The 23,137-nt window shown below is 44.4% G+C and overlaps 1 protein-coding gene across 6 annotated transcripts in view; it reads right to left on the reverse strand.

The window, feature by feature from the left end:
- Positions 1 to 23,137, reverse strand: part of LRRC7 (leucine rich repeat containing 7) — a 103,822-nt gene that overhangs the window by 35,481 nt on the left and 45,204 nt on the right. For all 6 annotated transcript variants that reach the window (XM_032117672.1, XM_032117677.1, XM_032117671.1 and 3 more), the window contains 5 exons: positions 18,910 to 19,027; positions 18,045 to 18,123; positions 16,675 to 16,764; positions 15,075 to 15,131; positions 3,184 to 3,247 (listed from right to left, as the gene is read on the reverse strand). In XM_032117672.1, coding sequence (XP_031973563.1) covers positions 3,184 to 3,247; positions 15,075 to 15,131; positions 16,675 to 16,764; positions 18,045 to 18,123; positions 18,910 to 19,027 — 408 coding nt within the window. The remainder of the gene's footprint in view (positions 1 to 3,183; positions 3,248 to 15,074; positions 15,132 to 16,674; positions 16,765 to 18,044; positions 18,124 to 18,909; positions 19,028 to 23,137) is intronic.

The raw sequence follows: 23,137 nt of genomic DNA on the forward strand, positions 1-23,137 counted from the left end.
CATCTCCACATAATGAGTTCCTATTAAAAACTATTGGTGAACATTTTAAAGATGATTTATTTTGCCTCTGTTAAATCCATTGAAATTCTGCTGTCCTTCAGTGATTAAAACCACTTCTAATTTCCAGGCTAAATTGATTAATGGTCATTTGCTACTATTTGTTCCTGCGCTGATTAATGTCTCTTTATCCCTCTGGAGTGTTCACGGGCTGAGGTCATTATGGATAATCATAATTTCCCCTCTCAACTTTAATTTGCTCTTAAATCCCTCTCATTAACAGACACCTTTCTCCAAGGCCCCTGTACAGAGCACACTTTGAGGGGGAATTTCTTGGATTATAATTTCCCAGCATGATGGGATTTCCCGTTACTATGGAGCACCATGGAATATTCCACATGATGGCACTTCATGATCCAGATGAGATCTCGTGGATGGGTTGGTACTAAAGTGGCATGAAAACCTTGTTTGTGTCTGTCAGAAATGCTTTGGTTCGGGTCTGTTTGGGGAATATCTTCATTTTCCACTTAGGCTGCTACAATTGGAACAGGGTAGAATGGGAATAGGAACAGGACAGAAAAGGAATAGGAATGGGAATAAGAACAGGACAGAGAAGGAATAGGAATGGGAATAGGAACGGGAATAGGAACAGGAACAGGAACAGTAACAGGAATAGGAATAGGAACAGGAACAAGAACAGGAACAGGAACAGAAACAGGAATAGGAACAGTAACAGGAATAGGAATAGGAACGGGAACGGGAAGAGGAACAGGAACGGGAATAGGAACAGGAACAGGAATAGGAACAGGAACAGGAATGGGAACAGGAATAGGAACAGGAACAGTAACAGGAATAGGAACAGGAACAAGAACAGGAACAGGAATAGGAACAGTAACAGGAATAGGAATAGGAACGGGAACAGGAAGAGGAACAGGAACGGGAATAGGAACAGGAACAAGAACAGGAACAGGAACAGGAATGGGAACAGGAACAGGAATGGGAACAGGAACAAGAACAGGGACAGGAATGGGAATAGGAACAGGAATAAGAACAGGAACAGGAACAAGAACGGCTGGAAGGGTTTTACATTGACCACCCAGTCCAACTCCCTGTTCAAGTCAGTCTGACCAAATCTTAAAGGGTATTATTCAGGGAATTGTCCAAATGTTCCTTAATCTTCCTCTCCAAGAGCCTGTTCCATGGTCTGGAACCCTTTCCATACAGAAAAGCTTCCTGGGATGGAGTCTGAATGGAAGATTCACACAACTTTTTGATAAAATTACATTCTATTTGATCCTCTTTCCTTTTCCTTCTCTCCCCACCTTTACCTCTTCCCTCCCTGAATCCCTCCCAAAGCCTTGCTGCTGGCTGCAGACTCCTGAACCTCTGGAACCGGATGGAGAGAAGCCAAACTTAGCAAAGCTGGTCCTTGCTGGGACCAGCGTTCACCTGCTCCAGGCAGAGCTGCTGCTCCTCCTCTTCCCAGGGCCAGGTTTGACTCCCCAAAACCAGGGAGATGCCAAACCTTGGGATTCACTGCTCCTGCAGAGCCATGACAGGAGCTGCCTCTTCCCTTCCTTGATTACATCTTGGATACAGCTGCTATTTAGGGAGCCACAATTTGCATTCCAGGAACGCGCGCGTCTCCCAGGATTCGGGAATCTTGTTCCCAGCAGAGTGGATGAACGGAATTATTTCGTTTTGGCCATGGCAGCCCCGTGCCCGTGGCTCCATCTGGCTGCAGGAAGGGCATGGATTTTCCAGGTCCGAGGGAAGGGCCACAACAGTCCCTGGACACCAAAGAAATGAAGCTCTCCCACACCACCGACTCATCTTCCTCCAATAAAAAGGAGATTTCTATGGAAACCCAGATCAGATTTTCAGGACCCATGAACACAGGACCTTCTAATCCTTTTTTCCCAGGTGTGAGTTTAACTAGTGCCACTTTTCCTAAGGCATTCCTGCAGATTCCCACTGTTCCTTGGCCTCTTGGCCCATTTGGCTCCAGTTCCTACATTTTTGGAGCAGCTGCCTAAAAATGAGTCACCTTGGGAATTCTGGCCCTAACAGCAGGATGGGGCCACCCCTCTCCTCATCTATCACTCGTGGGATCACTCTGCTGCCATGGAAAAATACGGAATATTGTCCAATTCTTTTCAAACACCACAAACCCCAGCCACCCCCAGAAGAGACACTCTGAACTCGGGAAGGATTTAATTCCTACAATTAAAATTCCAAGCAGCACTTCTGAAAATTTTGTTCTGTTTATCCACGCTGAAGATTTTAATTAAAAATCTGAGTTAAAGCCTCTCTTTTCTCCTGCATGGAATAAACGAGCAGCCTGGAACAGGGTGGGAGTTACTCCATAAAACAGACATAAAGACTTTGCTACAGCTTTTTACCACCAGGTGACATTTCAGGGTTTGTTTGAAGTGGAATTATCTCAGTTTTAACTAAAGCTACAGGAACTATTCCCTTGTAGGGCTGTAATCTCTGATCCTGGTCTTCCAGGACTCCCCAGCAACAGCATCTTCTACCTTCTGTGCTGACAACAGAGAAAATTCCCAGAAGATTTAAATCTCAAGGAAATGAATTCTGATTTTGGGGATGAGTTAGGGACAGAAACTCCTTTGGGAGTCCCAAAGTTACCTCTGCTGGAATCACAGAAGCCCAGACTGGTTTGGGTTGGGAGGGACATTAAATCCCATCCCATTCCATCCCCTTCCACTGTCCCAGGCTGCTCCAAGCCCCGTCCAGCCTTGCCTTGGACACTTCCAGGGATCCAGGAGCAGCCACAGCTTGCTAATAAAAAGCAATTTCTAATCATTGGTCTCTATTATTTCCAAGATATAATGAACGACATTAAGAAATCAGCCCCTAACTGACACAATAATTCATCCTGAGATCCTCAATCCATCCCCCAGGGAGCATCCCAGGAGTAACAACCTGCTCAGAGGGGGAATGCTCAGCGACCTTGAGCTGAGGAGAAAATCCTGATGGGGATGAAGCACATTTGGTCACCAACATTCCCCTCAGCAGTACGAAACACCTTCCATGGGACAGGGAAATATGTCCCTTGCCCAAGGCCACGATCCAACAAAGCCTTTCCAGTAAAAGCATTAATGCCCCATGGACAGAGCATCCAAACCCCACAGGATTCCCATTAGAAACAGGAGCATTTCTTACCAGCTCAGAGAACTCATTATTGCCCAGATCGAGCCTCTCCAGCTGAGTCAGTTTGTGCATTGACCTGGAACAGATTAGGAAAGACTTAAAATGAGATTTTAACTTGCAAAATGTCAGATTTTGCTGGGATAAAAATAAAGCTGCATTGATATTGTTATGGCAAAAAAGAATTGCACCATTTTGATGCTGATGCAAATTTAAACAATCCTTGAGACATTAACTGAGGTTCTTGAACTCAAAAGCCAGCAACAGTTATTTTTATACAGAAACAAACAAATCTTGGTAGAGTTTTGCATATTACCTCAGGGAAAATGCCCCATGTTATATTAATAAGTGATTGAAATGAAATATAACAGAAACAGTGGCTTTTTGATAGAGATTTATGCATTTGTTGTGGTTTTTTAGAAACCACTAGAAAGCGTTTGGACTCTTGGGCCAGGTCCCCAGCGTGGCTGTCCCTGCCCTGAGGTTCAGTTTTAATCAAGTTCAAAGTTAATAAATCAATTTTTGCCTTTGTTTCCATGAGCAAAACCAGAGCAGGGTTTTATCCCAAGTGCCGAATTTCTCCTTAAGCCCTGACAGACCAAAGTGCTCCCAACACCACACTGGGTTTGGGGGGTGAAGTGAAAAAGAGAGGATAAAAATAATTAAGTCATTTAACATGAACGGCAACAGGCAGTTCAGAGGCCTCCTGAGGTAATCAGATCCTAATCAAAAAATTAGCACAGCCTTAATTGCTGTGATCTGAAATATCAACCATTTTATGTCTGCAATTTGTACCAGAGGTAAAACTGATTATTATTGAAATGCTGTGGCTGAAAACCAGAGTCCTGGTTCAGCATTTCAGTCACGGCCCAAGCAGGCTGTGCTCAGAGCACTGCTGCATTTTTACTGCCAGCAAATTCCACTTTTCCTTCGTTAAAATGGGGAAGTAAACCCCACAGAACCAGGAAATAAACCCAGAGGAACAGGGAAAGAAACCCCACAGAAATATGGAAATAACCCCCACAAAAACAGGGGAAAAAACCCCACAAAAATATGGAAACAACCCCCACAAAAACAGGGAAAGAAACCCCACAGAATTAGGAAGCAAACTTCACTGAAATTGGAAAATAAAATCCATGGAAATAGGGAAATAAATCCCACAGGAACAGGGAAATAAACCCCACAAAACCAGGGAAATAAACCCCACAGAAACAGGGAAATAAACCCCACTGAAATAGATCACAACATACCATTATAGCTAATATTTTAATTATTATACACATTATATATTATCTGATATCTATTTTTCTATTTTAGGTATTTCTATTATAGACTTTCAATGATTGAATCTTGAAACTCTTCAGAGATAAAATACACTCAAATTGGTAAAACCTTTGTCTGTCATCCCAAATTCTTTTGAACACAACTTTGACAGCTTTTGTTGTTCTACTGTAAATTCAGCTTAAAATGCATTTGACCATTATTTGTGCCATTTCTACAGTCAAATAAACAGTTCCAGAAACTAAAATTGATGTGGGGGCAGATTAGTTTCAGGGAGTTGGGGCTCCATCAAAAGAAGCTCTGCCAATGTTCCAGTGGAAAATGAGATTTTTCCATTAGCTGCTGATATTTTTATCTCTTTCGTGTAATGACTTATATTTGCCTCATGGAAAGCTTCATTCTGGTTTTTATGTGGGGTCATTGTATAGAGGTGGATCAGGAAAGGAGCAATTATGAGTAATGCTCAGTTAAATCTTCATTGCTTAAATGATGTAATGGCAGAGAATTAATGTGCTCACGGAAGTGGCAAATGAAGATTCCCCCCAAATCTTTATTGGGATCCTGTTTGGAGCTGTCCTTCCATTCATGAGTGCCTCCATTCAGGGGATTTTGGGCTGTGAGGGTGGAATTCCCATGAGGTTCAGAATCAGGTGACTTTATTTTTTAATGATTTTTAAACACGGGAATGTGATTTTTAAAAGACTACAAAGGCATGGAAACCAGCAGAGAAACTATGGAATCCTTGGTGAAAAATGAACATTTTAAACCATCCCCGCTCCATAAATTACAACTCACATGATACAATCCAGGGGTATTAATTACAATTCCTGCTAATCACATTAATGGCTTAATTTAACTTCTCATGGTCTTGTAGGTTTGACTTTGCTGCCTTATTTAGAAGCCATTTATCTAAAAATTGTAAATAATTCAAATAACCAGGAAAATCCTCTGCTTTAGGCCACAGAGAAAATACCTCCAATAATAACATCATGGAATTGTTAAGGTTGGAAAAACCCTCTGAGATCATCGAGTCCAACCATGGTCACCACTGATCCATGTCCCCAAATGCCACATCCAAAGGTTTTTTGATCACTTCCAGGGATGGAGACTCCACCAAGTCATGAAATTAATATCAAATTATAATATCAAATGAATTGGGTTATTTAACAGTACTTGGGATCTCTGTCTCCACCGCCTCGAGGAGAAGCAGCCCAAGTTTCCCATAATAAAAACTGACTAAAAATAACCAAAGTTTCATCAGGATATGCAAGACATTATTCTTATAAACCTTTATGTTTATATATTATTCAAACCCCCAAAGAATTCCTCACACTTTCTGCTCTTCTGTACTAATTCTGCATGGAACGAACAAACAGAGAGTAAAGAGAGACTGAAAATGCACTTTTAGCCCTGCTTTCCCATTTATTTTGCCAGAGAACAGGAGAAGATCTAATTTAAGGTGCTGAATAATTCCCAGGGATGAACCAGGTTCGATGGGAATTAAGGAATATCTGACAACCCAAAGTTGACTCCGTCAGCTGAACCCAAAAACAGGAGAAAAGGAATTTTAGTTCCTCATTTCAGAGTCCTTTTGATTCCTCCTCCTGCTGCAGCGTGGTCTGGGGGCAGCAGGGATCAAACCCAGCATCACTTCCAAAGGAAAGCCAGAGAAATAAATTTGGGCTGGGATGGATCTGAGACCAAAAGTGCCAGGGCTCAATAGCAACCTGCCTTTTCCTTGAGAAGTGGTTGGGAATGGGCAGGAACACCTGGAAAATTTCGGGTCACTCCTGGAACATCCCTCTGGAATTATGGGCAGGAGGATCCAGGAGGATCCAGGAGCAATCACCAATCCGGTTTTCCATGTGCAGGAATAAAAGCAGTTGAGGGCCATAACATTTTGCAGAATTATCTTTATCTTCCTGCTGACACAAAGTTCCAGAGGGCAGGGAATTTTTCCAGGCTCATGGAAAAGGCAGCACGAGGTCCCGCAGTGGTTTGGGGCTCTCTGCTTCCCGACTTTAGGGAATTCTGGTGGATGCACTGCAGGAACACAGCTCCCAGGATGGCCCTGGGAGGGATGAGCTGGAATTCCCAGCCCAGAGCAGCTGCAGGAACTCTTTGGTGTGGCTTAAGATGGTGACAGGGCAAAATGTCATTCCAAGGGTTTGGCTGGAAACCATCCACAATCCAGCACCTTACTCAGGGAGAGGAAAAACCTACTAAACGAGAGAAAAGTCCTATTAAATGAGAGAAAAAACCCACTAGATGAGAGGTAAATGAAAGAAAAATCCTATTAAGGGAAAAAACCTACTAAACGAGAGAAAAATCCTGTTGAGAGAAAACCCTACTAAAGGAGAAGAAAAACCTACTAAATGAGAGAAAAATCCTATTAAATGAGAGAAAAATCCTACTAAATGAGAGAAAAATCCTACTAAATGGGAAGGAAGAGAAAGAAAATGATTGAGAACTACTACATGTGAACCTACTGAGAGAAATCTACGAAGTGAGGACTTACTAAATGAGAAAAAAACCTAGTAAATGAGAGAAATGACCTACTGAGAACCTACTAAATGAGAGAAAACCTACTGAGAACCTAGTAAATGAGAGAAAAAACCTACTAAATAAGAACCTACTAAATGAGAACCCATCGAGCGAAAGAACCTACTGAGACCCTACAAAATTAGAGAAACAACCTAATAAATAAGGGAAAAAACCTCCTAAGTGAGAACCTACTAAGTGAGGGATAGAACCTACTAAATGAGTGAAGAAAACTCCTAAATGAGAGGGAAATCCTATTATTAAATGAGAGAAAAAACCCTCCAAGTGAGAACCCACTGAATGAGATAAAGAACCTATTAAATGAGGACCTACGCAGTGAGGACCTCCTAAGTGAGAACCGACTGAGAACCTACTAAATGAGAGAAAAAAAACCCTAAATGAGAAAAAAAAAACTCTAAATGAGAACCTACTCCGTGAGAACCTGCAGGATTCCAGAGCCCCCATCCCAGGGCGCCAGGCTGAGCCAATCCCACTCTCCCACGGGGCAGGGACACGAAGCACCCGGGTACAGGAGGAGCTGGGAGTTCCCTGCAAGCTGTGAAAACCAGAAGTGATCCCATAGGTGAAACCCCATCCCGCTGCCCACAGCACTCCAGCGGCTCCCTGCTGGAATTGCGTGAGGGTGCTTGGATTCTGCAGGGCTGGGATTAACCCAGGATAACGGGAACGGCCCTGGGAGCCACTTCCCTGTGCCATGAACTGGGACAGCAGAGCAGGGGTGAAGCGTGACCAAATCCAATCCCATTAGCAGAGGGAATTCCAGCGGGTTCAGCTCCGGGTTCTGGGAGGAGCCCAGGATTTTGGGATAATGAGGAACAAAAGGAGTGTGAGGTTGGGTGATTCTCCACGGCTGTAAACGTTCTCCCCTCTCAGCACTTGGGGCCAGCAAGCTTTCCTCTGAAATTCAGCGTTCCTAAGGAGACCATGGGATCCCAGAATTCCGTGGAAAAGACCTTGAAGCTCATCTGGTCTATGGAAGGTGGCCCTGCCCGTGGAACTGGATGGGATTTAAGGTCCCTCCCAACCCAAGCCAGTCTGGAATTCTGGGATTCTATGAAGAACAATTAAGGCAATTTTCCAGACAGCTTTACACCCTTTAAAAATAGGAAAAGCCTTTTTTCCTAAAGCAAAACAATGGAATACATTTTCCAGCCTCTTCCCTGAGCAGCAAATGGATTCAGCTTAAAAAACCCTGAAGGGAAACCTCGTAGTAGCAGTTGCTGATTCAAATATTGCCAATATTTTAATAACGTGCTGCCAGAGTAGTAAAGCTGGGGGGGAGTGCGAGTTCCCAAAGTCAGCCAGAGCTGCTATTTGAGGAAAACAGGTCACCAGGAACCCGGGAAATGTTTATAAACCCAAAGTGTGGCAAACACTTCCCATCTTTATCAGAAACTCGGGAGAAAGTGGAGCAGCATCTCAAAAAATAGCAGGAGAAAGTGAAGCTTCTCCCTAAATTCAGCCGCCCCCCGGACAGATTCTCAGCTGATTTAAATTGTCTCTTCCACTGACTTCAACACACTTCAAAAAAAAAAAAAACCCTGTGATTTTTGCCAGGCAACTTCCTAAAGTGGGATTTGGGAAGCGCTGAGGATGCGAGGAACGTGCATTTCACGGCACCGACGTTTGTAAGGCTCAGGGAAGCTTGGGACCACTCAATGATCAGGTTCCTGGAAGTAAAAACCACTTTTATCCAGCAAATTCCCATCAGAAGGGAGGTAAAGGATTGGGACATTTGTAATCTCGGAATGTCTTCCTGGAATTTCTGGATTATTCACTTCATTTCTCCCTTTGGAGCAAAGTCTTGGCTACAGAAGGGCACAAAAATTGTGATTCCACAGGGTTAGAAACTGCAAATTTGCAAATCTGACCTCTGTAAAGCAGCCACTGCTATTGAAAATAGGAAGAATCCGGGCTAATTCACTTGATTTTGTTTTAAAAACAAAACAAAACAAAAATCTGATTTTCACACAGTTTTTATGACGCTGCTTAAAAACCTTAATGTGTTTAATCTCCTTATACACAGCCCCAGCCCTTTAAAAACCCCAGCATAAATAGGAGCTGCAAATCATCCCAAGAAATCTGAATCTTAGCAAGAACAGGAAAACTTCCCCACTCTGCCTTGTTCCCAAATGGTTTTTCCCTCGATTTTGGGTAGTTATGGATACCTGGCACATTCACTGCTGCAGATCCACAATGGGGTTAATTCAAATTAAAGCTTTGGGTCTACCTCTAAATTTGGGGGGAGAGAGAGAAATGGAAAGAAGTGGGAAGGCCTGGGGGGAAAAAAAAAATGGAATGAATGTCAGAGAAAAACGTCATTTTTTTCACATGGTCTGTACAGAAAAAATTCAAAGCACACTTGGAATTCAGAGAAAGTTCCATTTTATGGAAATTCCTAAGAGGAAATTCTTGTGGGTGAAAAATGTGGATTTTTCCCCCCAAGCTTTTTTCCCAATAGATAATTGGGAAGCCAAACCAGATATTTTCAATGACATCTGCACCAAAATCTGGTTTTCACCCCTTCATTCATTACCCAGAAGGAGAAGCTTAACTGAGGAAGATCCTTCTTGTGGCCATTTCTCCTTCCAATATTTTTAATGGAAAATTTTAACTGGGCTGACCTTGTGTGCTTTTCAATTATGAGAAGAAAACTTATCCAATTTTCCCTTCATCGAGGAAAATATTGGAGCATCGATAGGAAAATATTCTCCAAAATAGGAAAATTTATTTTTTATGGGCTTGAGTGCACAGAAATCCTTTTGTACCTTAAATTGTGGCAATTAAACCCCAGAAATTCAGCCCAGCTCGAGGGTTTTGGAGAAAAAGCCAAAGCAGAAAATTCCTAAATTTGATCACCTACAAGAGGTAAAGCCAAACAATGATTTTCCAAGGAAAATCTGAATTTGACAGCAAACAGAACGAGCAGGAATTCCCAGGGATAAAATCAACCCTCTATTTTCAGTGGTTATGCTTTGGTACAGTCGGAGCCTAAAATGTGCAATCAGGAATTCAGAGCACTGGCTTCGATTCGAAGGCTGAAAAGTGATCAAGATAAAATGGGTGATTTTAACAAAAGGAAAATAAAACCCCATCCCCCCCACCATCATCAATTCTCATCATCTCGCCCGTGAAGTCCTTTCATTCCTGACTCCAGCCAGGAGCAAAAGGACAGGGATGAAGTATTGTGGAAGGTTGCACCAAACCAACTGCGAAGAGAGGGCTGGAAAATCCGATTATTTCAGGAATTTCAGCTTGGAAGCCCCAAAGGACAGAGCAAGCCAAACAAAGAGGAGATGGGAGCGCTGAGCCGCGCCAGGACTCACTCACAGGCCTTTAGGTGATCTGTGGCAGAATGTGCCATTTCTGGCTGATCTCAGCCCATTTCCCCAGGCCCCAGTTTCCCCAGTCCCCAGTTCCCAGTTTCCCCAGTTCCCAGTTTCCCCAGTTTCCCCAGTCCCCAGTTTCCCCAGTCCCCAGTTTCCCCAGTTTCCCCAGTTCCCGGTTTCCCCAGGCCCCAGTTTCCCCAGTTTCCCCAGTTTCCCCAGTTTCCCCAGTTCCCAGTTTCCCCAGGCCCCAGTTTCCCCAGTCCCCAGTTCCCAGTTTCCCCAGTTCCCAGTTTCCCCAGTTTCCCCAGTCCCCAGTTTCCCCAGTCCCCAGTTTCCCCAGTCCCCAGTTACCCCAGTTTCCCCAGTTTCCCCAGTTTCCCCAGTCCCCAGTTTCCCCAGTTTCCCCAGTCCCCAGTTTCCCCAGTTTCCCCAGTTCCCAGTTTCCCCAGTCCCCAGTTTCCCCAGTTTCCCCAGTTCCCAGTTTCCCCAGTTTCCCCAGTTTCCCCAGTTTCCCCAGTCCCCAGTCCCCAGTTTCCCCAGTGTGCACACGAACACTGGAGTGTCTCCCCTCGGTTCTCCTTTTTTCACAGAAATACCATTACTTTCAGGCCCTCCCACACCGTCGCTGTGCAGTCGCTGTTTTTCCTGCCAGGGCCTGCTCCGGCCTTTCCCATTTCCCTGGGAGCTTTCCCAAAGGAGCTCTCCCTCTTCCCTCACCCTGTGCCACGAACGCTCCCTTGGCTCCGCTGAGCACTCCCTGACAGATCCATCTGGGTCCATTTTACACCCCTCTAAAGCAGTCCCATCCTTCATTCCCAGCCTCATTCCCGACTGGAGAGCTCCTGATTTATCCCCACATCCCTGCTGGTCCCTCGGGACGGGACTTTGCACATGAAATCCCAAGTTTTAATTGCTGGTGCCCTTGGAATGCCACAGCCTCTCCCGTTTTTGAGGACTGCAGCTTTTCCTCCTCACAAAGCCAATTAATCCTGAAGTCCAGGAGAATTCCTGGGTTTTTTCCTACACCAGGGCTCACTCCTCTGGAAATGATCTATCAGACATCACTTTTCCCAGCAGGAAAACAAGGGCTGCCCAAAATCCCAAAGATCTGCTGAGGAGCCACGACTTTATTGGGAGCCAGTGAGTCAGAGGATGAGATCAGCAAATCCAGGGATTTTCTCATCCCTGCCAGCCCCTCCAGGTCCAAAGGAGCTCCCCACAACCCCTCAGTTTTATGGATGACTTTGGGAAGAAACCCCACAGAACCCCGGGAAGGTGTTTTCCCCTGCCCAGAGATCAGCTCAGGGCTTGGACTTTACTCCAAGGTCTTTGAAAATTCCAGGCTGCTTGGAGCAACCAGCAGCACAGGGGAGATTCCAGATTTTTCCTGAGGTAAAAAAAAAAAAGCCATCAGAGAGGTTCCTGAATATTCCTGGTCACTCTCAGGAGTCCAACAGGGTGTTCAAATCCCCAGAAAATCAGTTTAGGAGCAGCAGGTCTGCTGACCATGAAGAGAAATGAATACTTAGGACAGAGCCTATTCCCAGAAAATACAAAATTCCCCTTAGTGAGGGAATGTGCTGTGATTCAGGAATGTTTGGGCTGAAAAATCAGGAAAATTGGTGGGCTAAGGAGGTTTTTAGGAGGAGGAAATCCCACTGCACTTTTCCCAGCACAGGCCACCAGCAGGGTAAAAGTTCCCAAATTAAAACTCGGTCAAAATCTCCCAAATGCTCTGAAATTTTACAGAAATTCCAGAAAAAAAAAAAAAAAAATCCAGATTTTTCTATTTTTTGTTGGACAAATTAGAGCCTTAATAAAATATCAGAAATTATCTGCAACATCCAGCAGAGATTTCCAAATATTTCCAGCTGCTCAGAAGGTCCTGGAAAATGATCAGTGATAATCTCTGATCAACCACACAGAGGGAAAATAAATCCTTGATTTCATGGAAGATCTTTGGGCCAAACATGAAGATATTTTCAGCAGGTTAAAAACTTTTCTGTGGGGAAAATGGGAATATCCTGCCATGTTTTCATCACCCACAGTCAGAATTGCCTTAAATTGCTATTTCTGCAGTAATTTTAGACCATTTTGCATCCAGTTCCTATGGATACATCTTCCAACAACCTGGATTTAGCAGGAAATAGAGCAGATTTAGAGCTCTGCCTAACACAAAGCACATTTCATTCCTGCTGATGCCCAGATGCTGGATTTTTCCTTAAAATATTCTTTTTTTTCTAAATATTTTAGAAACTTTTTAGAATATTTTCTAAATATTCCAAAATCCATCTTTTCTAGAGCATGAAAGACATGAAAAAAAAAAAAAAATCCGCTTTTTGGTAACTCTTTTTCCACTTAAGCCCCACTTAACTTAAATAACCCTGAGCAGAAGGGACTTAAAATGTCCTTCCAGACTGTTTCACACCTATTTAAATTCAAATTGCAATATTAAAATCGAAATTGCAATTGCAATATTAATATTATTTTCTTGCCCTTCTCTTCGTGTCCTGCATTAGAACCTCTGGACAAAGTGCCAGGATATTGAGGCTATTTTATTCATGATAAAGTTAATAAATGGCAGCACAAGGAAGGAAGCCTTTAAATACAAACTCGAGGATCTGCACCACTCATTTCCCCGGTGCATTGTGCCATATATCCTGATTTTCAGTGCTCTAGCCAGAATGGATGATGTCTATTCCGTGTAACATTCCTGGATTTTACAATCCCGCGTTTGTTCTCCCCAGTGCAGTCGGTTCTGTTGGAAACACGGGGGTTTTCTCCCAATTTCCCTTCTCCTCCTGGCTGGGTGAATAAAGCAGCCTGGAATTTCAGGGGTTCCTGTGTCCTCTGCCACCTTCCTGCACCTCCACCACCGCCCTGTTCCCACTCCCAGTCCTGCTTTTCCAGCCCCATTCCAGCCTTTGGGATCAGAGGTGAAATCCCCCACCACAGGGAGGAAAATCCTCAACACTTCCATCCTCTCTCTGACACTGTCCTGAGAGCCCTTTTGCCCACAGAGAAAAAAATAATCCCAGAAAAGCCCCACATTCCCATTTTTTCCCCCCCCAGTCGATGCCAAGGTTGTGCCCTGGCCTTTCCCCAGCACTTTAAGGGTGGAATTTGCACGAGCAAAACCTTTTCCTTCCGCTCCACCTTGGTGGTTCCAGCAAAGCTGCCACAGCCAGGCCCTTCTTCCCCTGGGAGCCTTCCCAAGGAACATCCTTGGAATCACGGGAAAAGTCCCACTCCACAAACTGGGTGCTACTGAACCCCGTTTAACTGGAATCTTCCATCCAACCCCCTAAACTGGACCAAAATCCCCTGACTAAACACTTCTTATCCCAGAGAGAACTCCCCAAACACTCCTTTGTTAGCACCAGTGCCACGCAGTCCCAGCCTTGCTCCCTCTGGAGTCAGGAATCAGCCTTATCTTTAGTGGGATTAGAGTTAGAAAATATAAAAACATCCCATTTGACCAAAATTGTGCTGCTGGGGAGTTGCAATCCCTCAATCCAAACAAATCCCATCCAGTTATTCCAACCAGCTCCTTCTGCATCCAAGGATGAGGCAATTCCCTCCTGTTAAGCTGAGCTTTAGGAGCAGCCCAGGTACCACAGGCACACAAATCAACACCTCAAAGGCTGCCAGTCCCCTGTCCTGGACAGATCCCGGATTTAAATGGAGATAAAAACTGATTAAAGTTGTTTATTTGTTTGGTTTTCATAGGATAAAAGTAACTCAGAACAGGAGAACTGGAAAATTCCTACAGAAAAGTGTTTTCAGCCCACATAAATCATATTGTGTTTAACCCCAAAAACCAGCTTTCCTTTAAACCAGAGCAGTGCTGTGGATAAAATTCCATGGGAAGCAGCAAAATGTGACTCCTGGGCAGGAGCTGTTGAGAAATTCCTTTGAAAATGAGCTGAATAATGTGAAAAATCAGTGTTGGCAGCATTTGATAAACCCAGTTGAGTGCCACCACTGGGAGTCTCACCATGGGGACACACAGCCCTCCTTCCTAAAACCCCAAATCCAGGGATACTTCTCCATTTCAGGCTGATCCCTGCTCCAGACATCAGTTCCATAGTTCTGGTCTGGACAGCACAGCATATTCCCTGTTTTCCAGTGCAGCTCCTACAGCAGGCATGGGATGGGGAGAAGTTTATTGTTCATTTATTTAGCATTTCCTTTTCAAAACACCCTTTAAATGTTGCTCAAATTACGGCAACAAATCATTAAAACTTCCTTTTTTTTTTGGTAAAAGCACCAAGAAATCCTCCAAAATGGACATTTCCTCAATATCCTGCTGACACAGTAAAGCCAAACCATTTAATTCTGGACAGACCATGAGGGGAGAACATTTTCCTGAGGATGTTTTCAACACTTCAGATGATTCCTGGATGAGGAAAATGCTGTCACGTCCTCACTGACCAGGGTTAGCTCACCTGGTGCTTCCCAATTTTATTTATCTTAAAATACCAGATATTTATCTTAAAATGCCAAATTTTGGCTCTTGAGTTACACTCAGCTGGTCAACCACTGTCCATCTTCCATTATATCATGGAATCATAAATTGGGGGTTTTTTTAGCTAAAAACCTTCAGTAGAATTTCTTCAATAAATGCAAAAAACCAACTCATCGCAGAAACATCGCCACTGCATTGCTACCAATCCAAATATTTGGCACTTTTGGAAATTCCAGGTGATTAAATATAAATATCCCATCACTTACTTTGGTAGAGTTTTCAAGTGGTTTTCTCTTAACTCCAAAATTCGCAATTTGACAAGTCTGGAAACAGGAGAGGAAATCATGAGTGCATCCAAAGGATCCATCAGAATGCTTTGAAATTATTTATTTTAATTTTTAAGAAGGCTGTTTCATGCACAATAATCCAATGTCCAGTTCTTGTGGGGCTGGCTCTGGCACAAAATTCAGAGCCAAATCATTTCATGTCTTCTGAAAAGCTCTGACATTTATCAGGTTTCCCCAGCAATTTTAAATTCATTTTATCCATGACTCCAGCAAGGAAAACACAGGAAAAGTCGGAAAGTTTGGAAGAAACAACAAAAAAAAACCAACAAGAAAACAAGAGCAAGGTTTGTAAATGCACGGCCCCAAAGACATCAGACAGGAGGGAAATAACAATAACGATGAAGGAATTAGAGTCCCTTTGTTCATAGAAAATCAGCATTTGTAACAGAAGGTGTTTTCTGCCAGAAGATTTAGGCTCCTAAACCTGTCCTTGACCCCAAGATCTTCAGCCCAAGCCCCAGCAGGGCTTTGCCAGAGCAGGATGGGTGCAAACACCACACTGAGGGTGTCCCGTCCATCTCTTTTCCCCTGATGTTTGGATTTATATCTGACTCCAGGGGCAGGAATTAGGGGTTACCCTGACATTCCACACACTCCTCACCTGCAAACAACTCCCTTGCTGCTGCTGCTGTTTTGTTTTTCTGAAGGTGCCCAGGGCAGAGCCAGGCCCAGCCCAGGGGCTGTGGGAAGGCAGCGTTTTTATCTCCCCAGGCCTGAGCAGCCCAAAGCCTCTTTCAACAGGATTTGGTCTCCTCAGTGTCACCTCTGGAGAGCTGAGCTGATGTTCTCAGACAAATAATAAACCTTTCAACCAGGTGGCTGCAGGCACCAGCCTAAAACTGGGCTTGGGTGAGCTCTGGAACAACCCCAAAGATTTGCTCTGCTGATCTTTTGTCTCCTGAGCTCCTTGCCCAGGGGGACAACCCAAGTGGGACAAACTCCCCATTCCCGCCAAGGCTGTGCAGGGTAAGGCCCCCCAGCTCCTGCTGCCCCCTCCTATGGAAATTGGGTTGACTCTGGTTCCCACCACCTCTGCTTTGTCCTTATCTAACATTTTTTGGCTCTGCTCCTGCTGCTTTTATTTTTACCCTCGTTCCCCATCCCTTCTGCTCTCTCTTGTTCTGCTTCCACATCTCGTCTTTGCTTGTTCCACCACGCTCAGCCGCTTCTCCCTGCCCTTCTGACTCACGGCTCTTCACCCTCGTGCCCGTTTGGCACAGGCAGGGCCCACAGTGCTGCTCTGTGCCCCTGCCACAGCTGAGTCACGCCGCGGGAAGGACGAGCATCCTCGAGCCCTGCTTCCCTCACCTTCCCCCAAAGTGCCAAACTGCATCGCCTCACCACCGAATTCCCGCTGACACAACACTCACTCTCCCAGTCACTCGTGAAAACGGGGCTGGAAAGCCAAAATCTCTGGGTTTCTTGTTCAGTTTTTCAAGAGAAGCCAGCTTTAAGCTGGCCCCTGCGAGCCTGAGCCGGGTTCAAATGAAAGGAATGTGCTGGGATGACTCATTCTTACCTTCCAAAGTTAGCTGGAAGAAACTCCAAAAAGGCATCATTTAGATAGAGCTGGGTCAAATTTAGAAGTTGTGTGAAGCCATCTGGCAGCCTAAAAAAACAGTGCAAACCTTAATGCTCCCCCCGAGGTTGCCATGGAGATAATAACAATGTATATTTAGAAGCAGAAAGGTGACTTTCTCTCTCACCTTCTTTCCCTACCCAAATTCTCCTGAAGAACTTACTTCTTACAGACATTTTTGCCCACTCCCATCTTCTCTGCATTGCTACAAACACAGGAAATGCAAAGGCCTGGCACATGCAGGCTAGAGCAGCCTTTCCTGCCTTCCTGCTTGAGGGGGTTAAGCCAAAGGTCTTTCCCCTTTCCCTTTCCCCTTTTCCTTTCCCTTTTCCCTTTCCTTTCCCCTTTTCCCTTTCCTTTCCCCTTTTCCTTTCTTCTCCCTTCTCCCTTCTCCCTTCTCCCTTCTTCCTTTCCTTTCCTTTCCTTTCCTTTCCTTTCCTTTCCTTTCCTTTCCTTTCCTTTCCTTTCCTTTCCTTTCCTTTCCTTTCCTTTCCTTTCCTTTCCTTTCCTTTCCTTTCCTTTCCTTTCCTTTCCTTTCCTTTCCTTTCCTTTCCTTTCCTTTCCTTTCCTTTCCTTTCCTTTCCTTTCCTTTCCTTTCCTTTCCTTTCCTTTCCTTTCCTTTCCTTTCCTTTCCTTTCCTTTCCTTTCCTTTCCTTTCCTTTCCTTTCCTTTCCTTTCCTTTCCTTTCCTTTCCTTTCCTTTCCTTTCCTTTCCTTTCCTTTCCTTTCCTTTCCTTTCCTTTCCTTTCCTTTCCTTTCCTTTCCTTTCCTTTCCTTTCCTTTCCTTTCCTTTCCTTTCCTTTCCTTTCCTTTCCTCTCCCTTTTCTCTCTTTTATCTTTTTCTTTCTTTCCCCCTCTTTCTCCCTCTCTCCTTCTCCTTCTCCTTCTCCTTCTCCTCCTTCTCCTCCCCTTCTCTCCTCCTCCCATTCTTTCCCCCTCTCCCTCTTCCTTTCTCTCTCTTTCTTTTAATCTGAAACAGCAACATTTCATCCTTTCTCCCCTTCACTCCATTCTGTAAATCCTGGATTTCCAACACATTTTTCGTTACTAATCCAAGATTTTGGAGGGAATAAGGAATAAGGGCTGGTGAAGTGTCCAGGTGAAGCCTCAGCCCTGTGTTCAAGAGGGTGCCCAGCCTGACTGGCACTAACAGACACTCAGATCTCAGATAAACCCACCCTGGGGTTAAAACAATTAGAAAAAATTCAGATTAATGCAGCCAAAGGACTGGACACAAAGCCCTGAACTCTGAGCTCACACTGAGCACACTTTGTGCCCTTGGAATGAGCAAAACGAGCTCCTGGTACTCACTTGGACACGGGATTCACGCTGGCTTCGATTATCGTTAAACACTTACAACACTTGATGTTTTCTGGGAAATCTTGGATTCCTAAAGAAACATGGAAAGAATGTTAGATACACAAAAATATTTATTATATACACCAAAATGTTATCTACACAAAACCTGTTCAGCTTGGTTTGTTCATTGGGCTTTTCAGCTCAGACTTCAGCTCGAGCAGGGAGGAAACACAGCTTGGAATTATCATCTCAAAGGTGATTCTTAAATCTAAAAGCCCTAAATAAATACATATAAACACAAACTTGGAACTCTTCTGCTAATGCTTGAGTTATACAACCTTCTAGAATTAGCAGTGACATCATTTGTGCTGATACTCGTGCCCTCATCTCTTCCCAAACTGCTTTTCCCTGTCTCATCTCTCACAGAATCCTCAGTCTCCAGGCCTCCACTGACAGGAAATTTCCCAACATTTCCAGGAGTTCCTAAGCCTCATTTTTTAAAATGAAGACCCTTGAGCTCAGGCACACAAAGGTTTTTAGGCCCATTGATATGAAAATGCAGAACTGGGAAAGCACAGCAGCAAATCAGACCAGATAAATCCTGGGAGCTCTAAACCACTTTGGAAGTGGAATGTTCCTAAGTGCATGGAAAACTGGCCTCACATTCCTATTCCCAACTGGGCACAAGCAACCAAGGCACGGGATGCTACAGAAAACTCTATTTTTTAAGGAAAAAACAGAGGTGGATTTCCACGGATCCTTCCCCAAAGCACCAGGCGGGAACCCTGAGACGGAGCACCCATTTCTCCATCATGAGGAGGTAAAACTTCATTGCAGCTCCCAATTCTTTGGGATCCTCAGGATTTGGAGGCCTCACCATTTTTGCTGATGTCGAGCTCCCGGAGGTTGACCAGGCTGGCGATGGACGTTGGGAGGCTGGACAGGTCATTGTCGGGAATGCTCAGCTTCCGCAGGGCTTGGCAGTTGAACAGTTGCTGTTCCGGGGTTTCATGGGAAAAAAGAATCCATTTGGGATCATTCATGACACACAAACACCACAAACCCCCCACCTGCCACAGCAGAATTCCGTCCTCCCAATGGGGTTTTTGGGAAGGCGTTCCCACAGTCGACAGGGATAAATCAAACGGGTCATTGGTAGCAGGAATGTTCAGAGAGAGTCCAAACCTGCAAATTCATCACATCCATGAATTTTGATATCATTGCACCATAGAAATTATAATTATTGATATCTTTCACATGGACCATAAAAATTCCCAGATTTTTGTGACTCCTGGTAAATTAAAATATTTGATTTCATAATTTCAATTCATGGCAGATTTTAAAATATTGTGTCTGCACTCAGATTAAATTAATTATCCTCAAGATCCACAAATGCTTTGTCATTATCCAAAGGACACTTTTCCCCAATCCCTGCCCAAAATTCAGGACTCAATTCTAATTTTTCCGTCCCATTCCAATTTTATAGAAGTGGGCTCCCAGTTTTCACCAGGAAATTCAGGGAGTTCTGGACCACACCTGCCCTTTGCAGGCACCTCCTGAGAGTTCTTCAGATGCCAGAGATGTTCCCACCGCGTTTAGTCTTTTTCCCAGACCCCTCTGTCAGGATAAAGTCCATGAACTATCTGGGAATGCAGAATAATTTGATTGCCTGGATGGAAAACTCAACTGAGTATCCATGGAAGAACAAATTACCACGGGAATGCCGTGAAAATTCCAGTGTGTTACTTCACCTTGAGTACATTTCAGATCATTTTGAAACATTTCTGTCGTAATCCTTCGGGAAAATCCTGCTTTTCCTTCAACGAATTGATTCTCAGGAAAAGGAGAGGGAACTCTGTGAGCAACAAGTGCTCAGGGTGAGAAAAAACCTCAGCCCGCGCTGGGACTGCGCTTCCCACCCCATCCACAGGGAATGTGCCTCTGGAAAATGAGCACTTCCTTCCCAATGAATCCAGGAGCTTTTCCTCCCTTAAGGAAACACATCCTCTGGGACCAGGCTGGGAAGTGACACAACCAAGAGACTCCAGCGTTGGCTTTGGATCCCGGGAATGTCCAGCACAGGGAATCTGCCAGGTTTTGGGACGTGGCCACTCCATGCCACGCCTTGAGCAGGAAATGGGATGAACTAAAGAAGACAAATGAAATATTGCATGGGAAAGGAAATACCCAGAGCACATTCCCAGCCTGAGGAATTCCTCTGGGAGCTAAGGAAGGCTCAGAACTCAGAGTTCTGACCCCACCTGGACACACCCAAGGCTCTGGAAGTGCTGAAGGGAGAAGCCCAATTAAAAATCTTCGCTCTGGAGTGATTTTATGATGTGCTGCTGTACCAGAAGGAATATGAGACATGGAATGCGGGAATGTGGCCCCAAGACTGCTTGGTTTTCACCCACTGGATGTTCAACAGATATTTTTCCCAGTTCCCAGAGCTCCCTGGCCATCAGGATTTTGTTGGGATCATCATTCCCTCTGTCCATACACAACTTTGATTCCTGTCAGACCGAAGCCAAGCGGTGCTACCGAGCTCTGAGTTACAAAATCAGGGTTTTATTCTGCACCTCTGGGGAGAATTCCATCCCACTCATGTTTTTCTGGATGCTGATTCCAGCGACTCCACTTTCATCCAGATCAATTTGCTCTTTATTAGTCATCAATTCACTTGACTCATACCACTAAGGGCCCTTTTTGCAGCAGGAGAATGAAGTCAAAGGCAAAAAGAATAAAAAGACTTGGCTGGGTTTAGCCAAAAAGAGAGCAAGAAATGTAAAATAATCTTGTAAATGCTTAAAAAAACAAGAAATGAAGAACTAAAAATCAGCAGGAAAAGAAATCATCATTATGATACATAAAATGCAGGGTAAAAATAAAAATAAGATCAGGCAGAGTGAGTTAAAGGCATCAGTTCAATGGAAAAGAATTGACTGGGCTCTAGAGCATCACGTGAAACTAAAGCAGAGCTGGACTTAACTGAGTTGTTTCCTCATTCAATAATAAAACATGATCAAGGGTTTTGATTCAAAAGAATTTTGTTATATCAGAGGCACAGAGTATCTAGCAAAAACCAGAAACTGGCCAAAATTTTCCTCTGGAAGAAATTCTTTGCAATCACATTTACAGAGGGAGGAGAGAGTGGTAGAGTTTAATGTACAACACAAAAAGTTCATGGTAAGTAAGACAGTGCCAGTTTCACGGGAAAAAGGCCTTTTTCTCTCCTGGAACATTAATTCAGTGATGAAAAAAAGCTCTGAGCTCTGCAGCAAAAACACCTGGAGCAGAAAATTTGATAAAGGAATTATTTCGACTGCTGAATTTCCTGGTAACAATTAATAAAGGCCCAAGACCAAAACTGATGAGTGCTATTAACACTGTCATTAATCTTCTCTTCCACATGGCCAAGATTATGTTAAACTCGATTTACTCTAAATGAAAATTATCTCCTTCATCCCAGTTGCAGCATTTTGGACCTCTTCCCTTTGGTCCTCATTTTTTTCCATACAGAATTATGGCATCTTGCCCTGATACATTTGTTTTCCCTCAAGCCCAAGTCTGAAACACTTCGATAATTCCAAGAGACCCAACGCAAATATCCCAAAAACCCCTCCCTAAATGAGACACTCCCAATATTCCTCAGTAGCAGAAGGAAAATGAGAAAATATATTATTATTGTTTTATTATTATTATTATTATTATTGTTGTTGTTATTATTATAAGACAATGGGACCTCAGGGCTTCCTGAGCAGGTTTTCCCCAGGATCCATTTGGGATTTCTGGGGATAGAACCCAGCTGGTTCTGTGCTATGTCTCCAGGAGAGCTCAGCCAGCTCTCCACAGCATTTTTACATGAAAATAAAGGGATTTTGGCTGCTCTGCCCCACCATCTGTGCAGAATTCCTCCATGGAGTGCCACCTCCCAAGCAGTGAACCATCACATCCCAGCAAAGCAACTCCATGGCACGGAAAAAGTCCATTTTCTACTTTTGTAAATGGAATCTTTACAAAGTCTCTGTGCAGCAAAAATGGGAAATCTGCTGTGAGGTGATGGAGAATGGAGCAATGTTTAATGAAAGATCTGTAAGCACCTTTCATTATTGTGGAGAACAATTCCATTAAGGCCTGGATCCCATCCCTTGATGTTTCATTGTGGAGCCAGCACCTGCCATTAATTGGTTTTTCCACCTTTCCCTCTTTTGTTTCCAGAACATTTTAGCTACAGTGACTTTTAATTCCTTATAGCGAACAGTGACCAGCAGGAGAATGGACTGAAAGATTCCAGAGGAGGAGTTTTACACTGGAAGGATGACTTGGATGATCTCAGGGCAGTGTTGGACAGTGGGTACTTCCCAACAGTATCCCACAGGGATAAAGGGCTCATCCTGAAGGAGAGCACAGCACTGGCATTCCCAGCAATATCCCACGGGGATAAAGGGCTGATCCTGACAGAGAGCACAGCACTGGCATTCCCAGCAATATCCCACAGGGATAAAGGGCTCATCCTGAAGGAGAGCACAGCACTGGCATTCCCAGCAATATCCCACAGGGATAAAGGGCTCATCCTGAAGGAGAGCACAGCACTGGCATTCCCAGCAATATCCCACAGGGATAAAGGGCTCATCCTGAAGGAGAGCACAGCACTGGCATTCCCAGCAATATCCCACAGGGATAAAGGGCTCATCCTGAAGGAGAGCACAGCACTGGCATTCCCAGCAATATCCCACAGGGATAAAGGGCTCATCCTGAAAGAGAGCACAGCACTGGCATTCCCAGCAATATCCCACAGGGATAAAGGGCTCATCCTGAAGGAGAGCACAGCACTGGCATTCCCAGCAATATCCCACAGGGATAAAGGGCTCATCCTGACACAGAGCACAGCACTGGCATTCCCAGCAATATCCCACAGGGATAAAGGGCTCATCCTGACACAGAGCACAGCACTGGCATTCCCAGCAATATCCCACAAGGATGAAGGGCTCATCCTGACACAGAGCACAGCACTGGCATTCCCAGCAATATCCCACAGCGATAAAGGGCTCATCCTGACACAGAGCACAGCACTGGCATTCCCAGCAATATCCCACAGCGATAAA

This window comes from Corvus moneduloides, chromosome 9 (assembly GCF_009650955.1).
Source record: "Corvus moneduloides isolate bCorMon1 chromosome 9, bCorMon1.pri, whole genome shotgun sequence".
Lineage (NCBI taxonomy): Eukaryota > Metazoa > Chordata > Aves > Passeriformes > Corvidae > Corvus > Corvus moneduloides.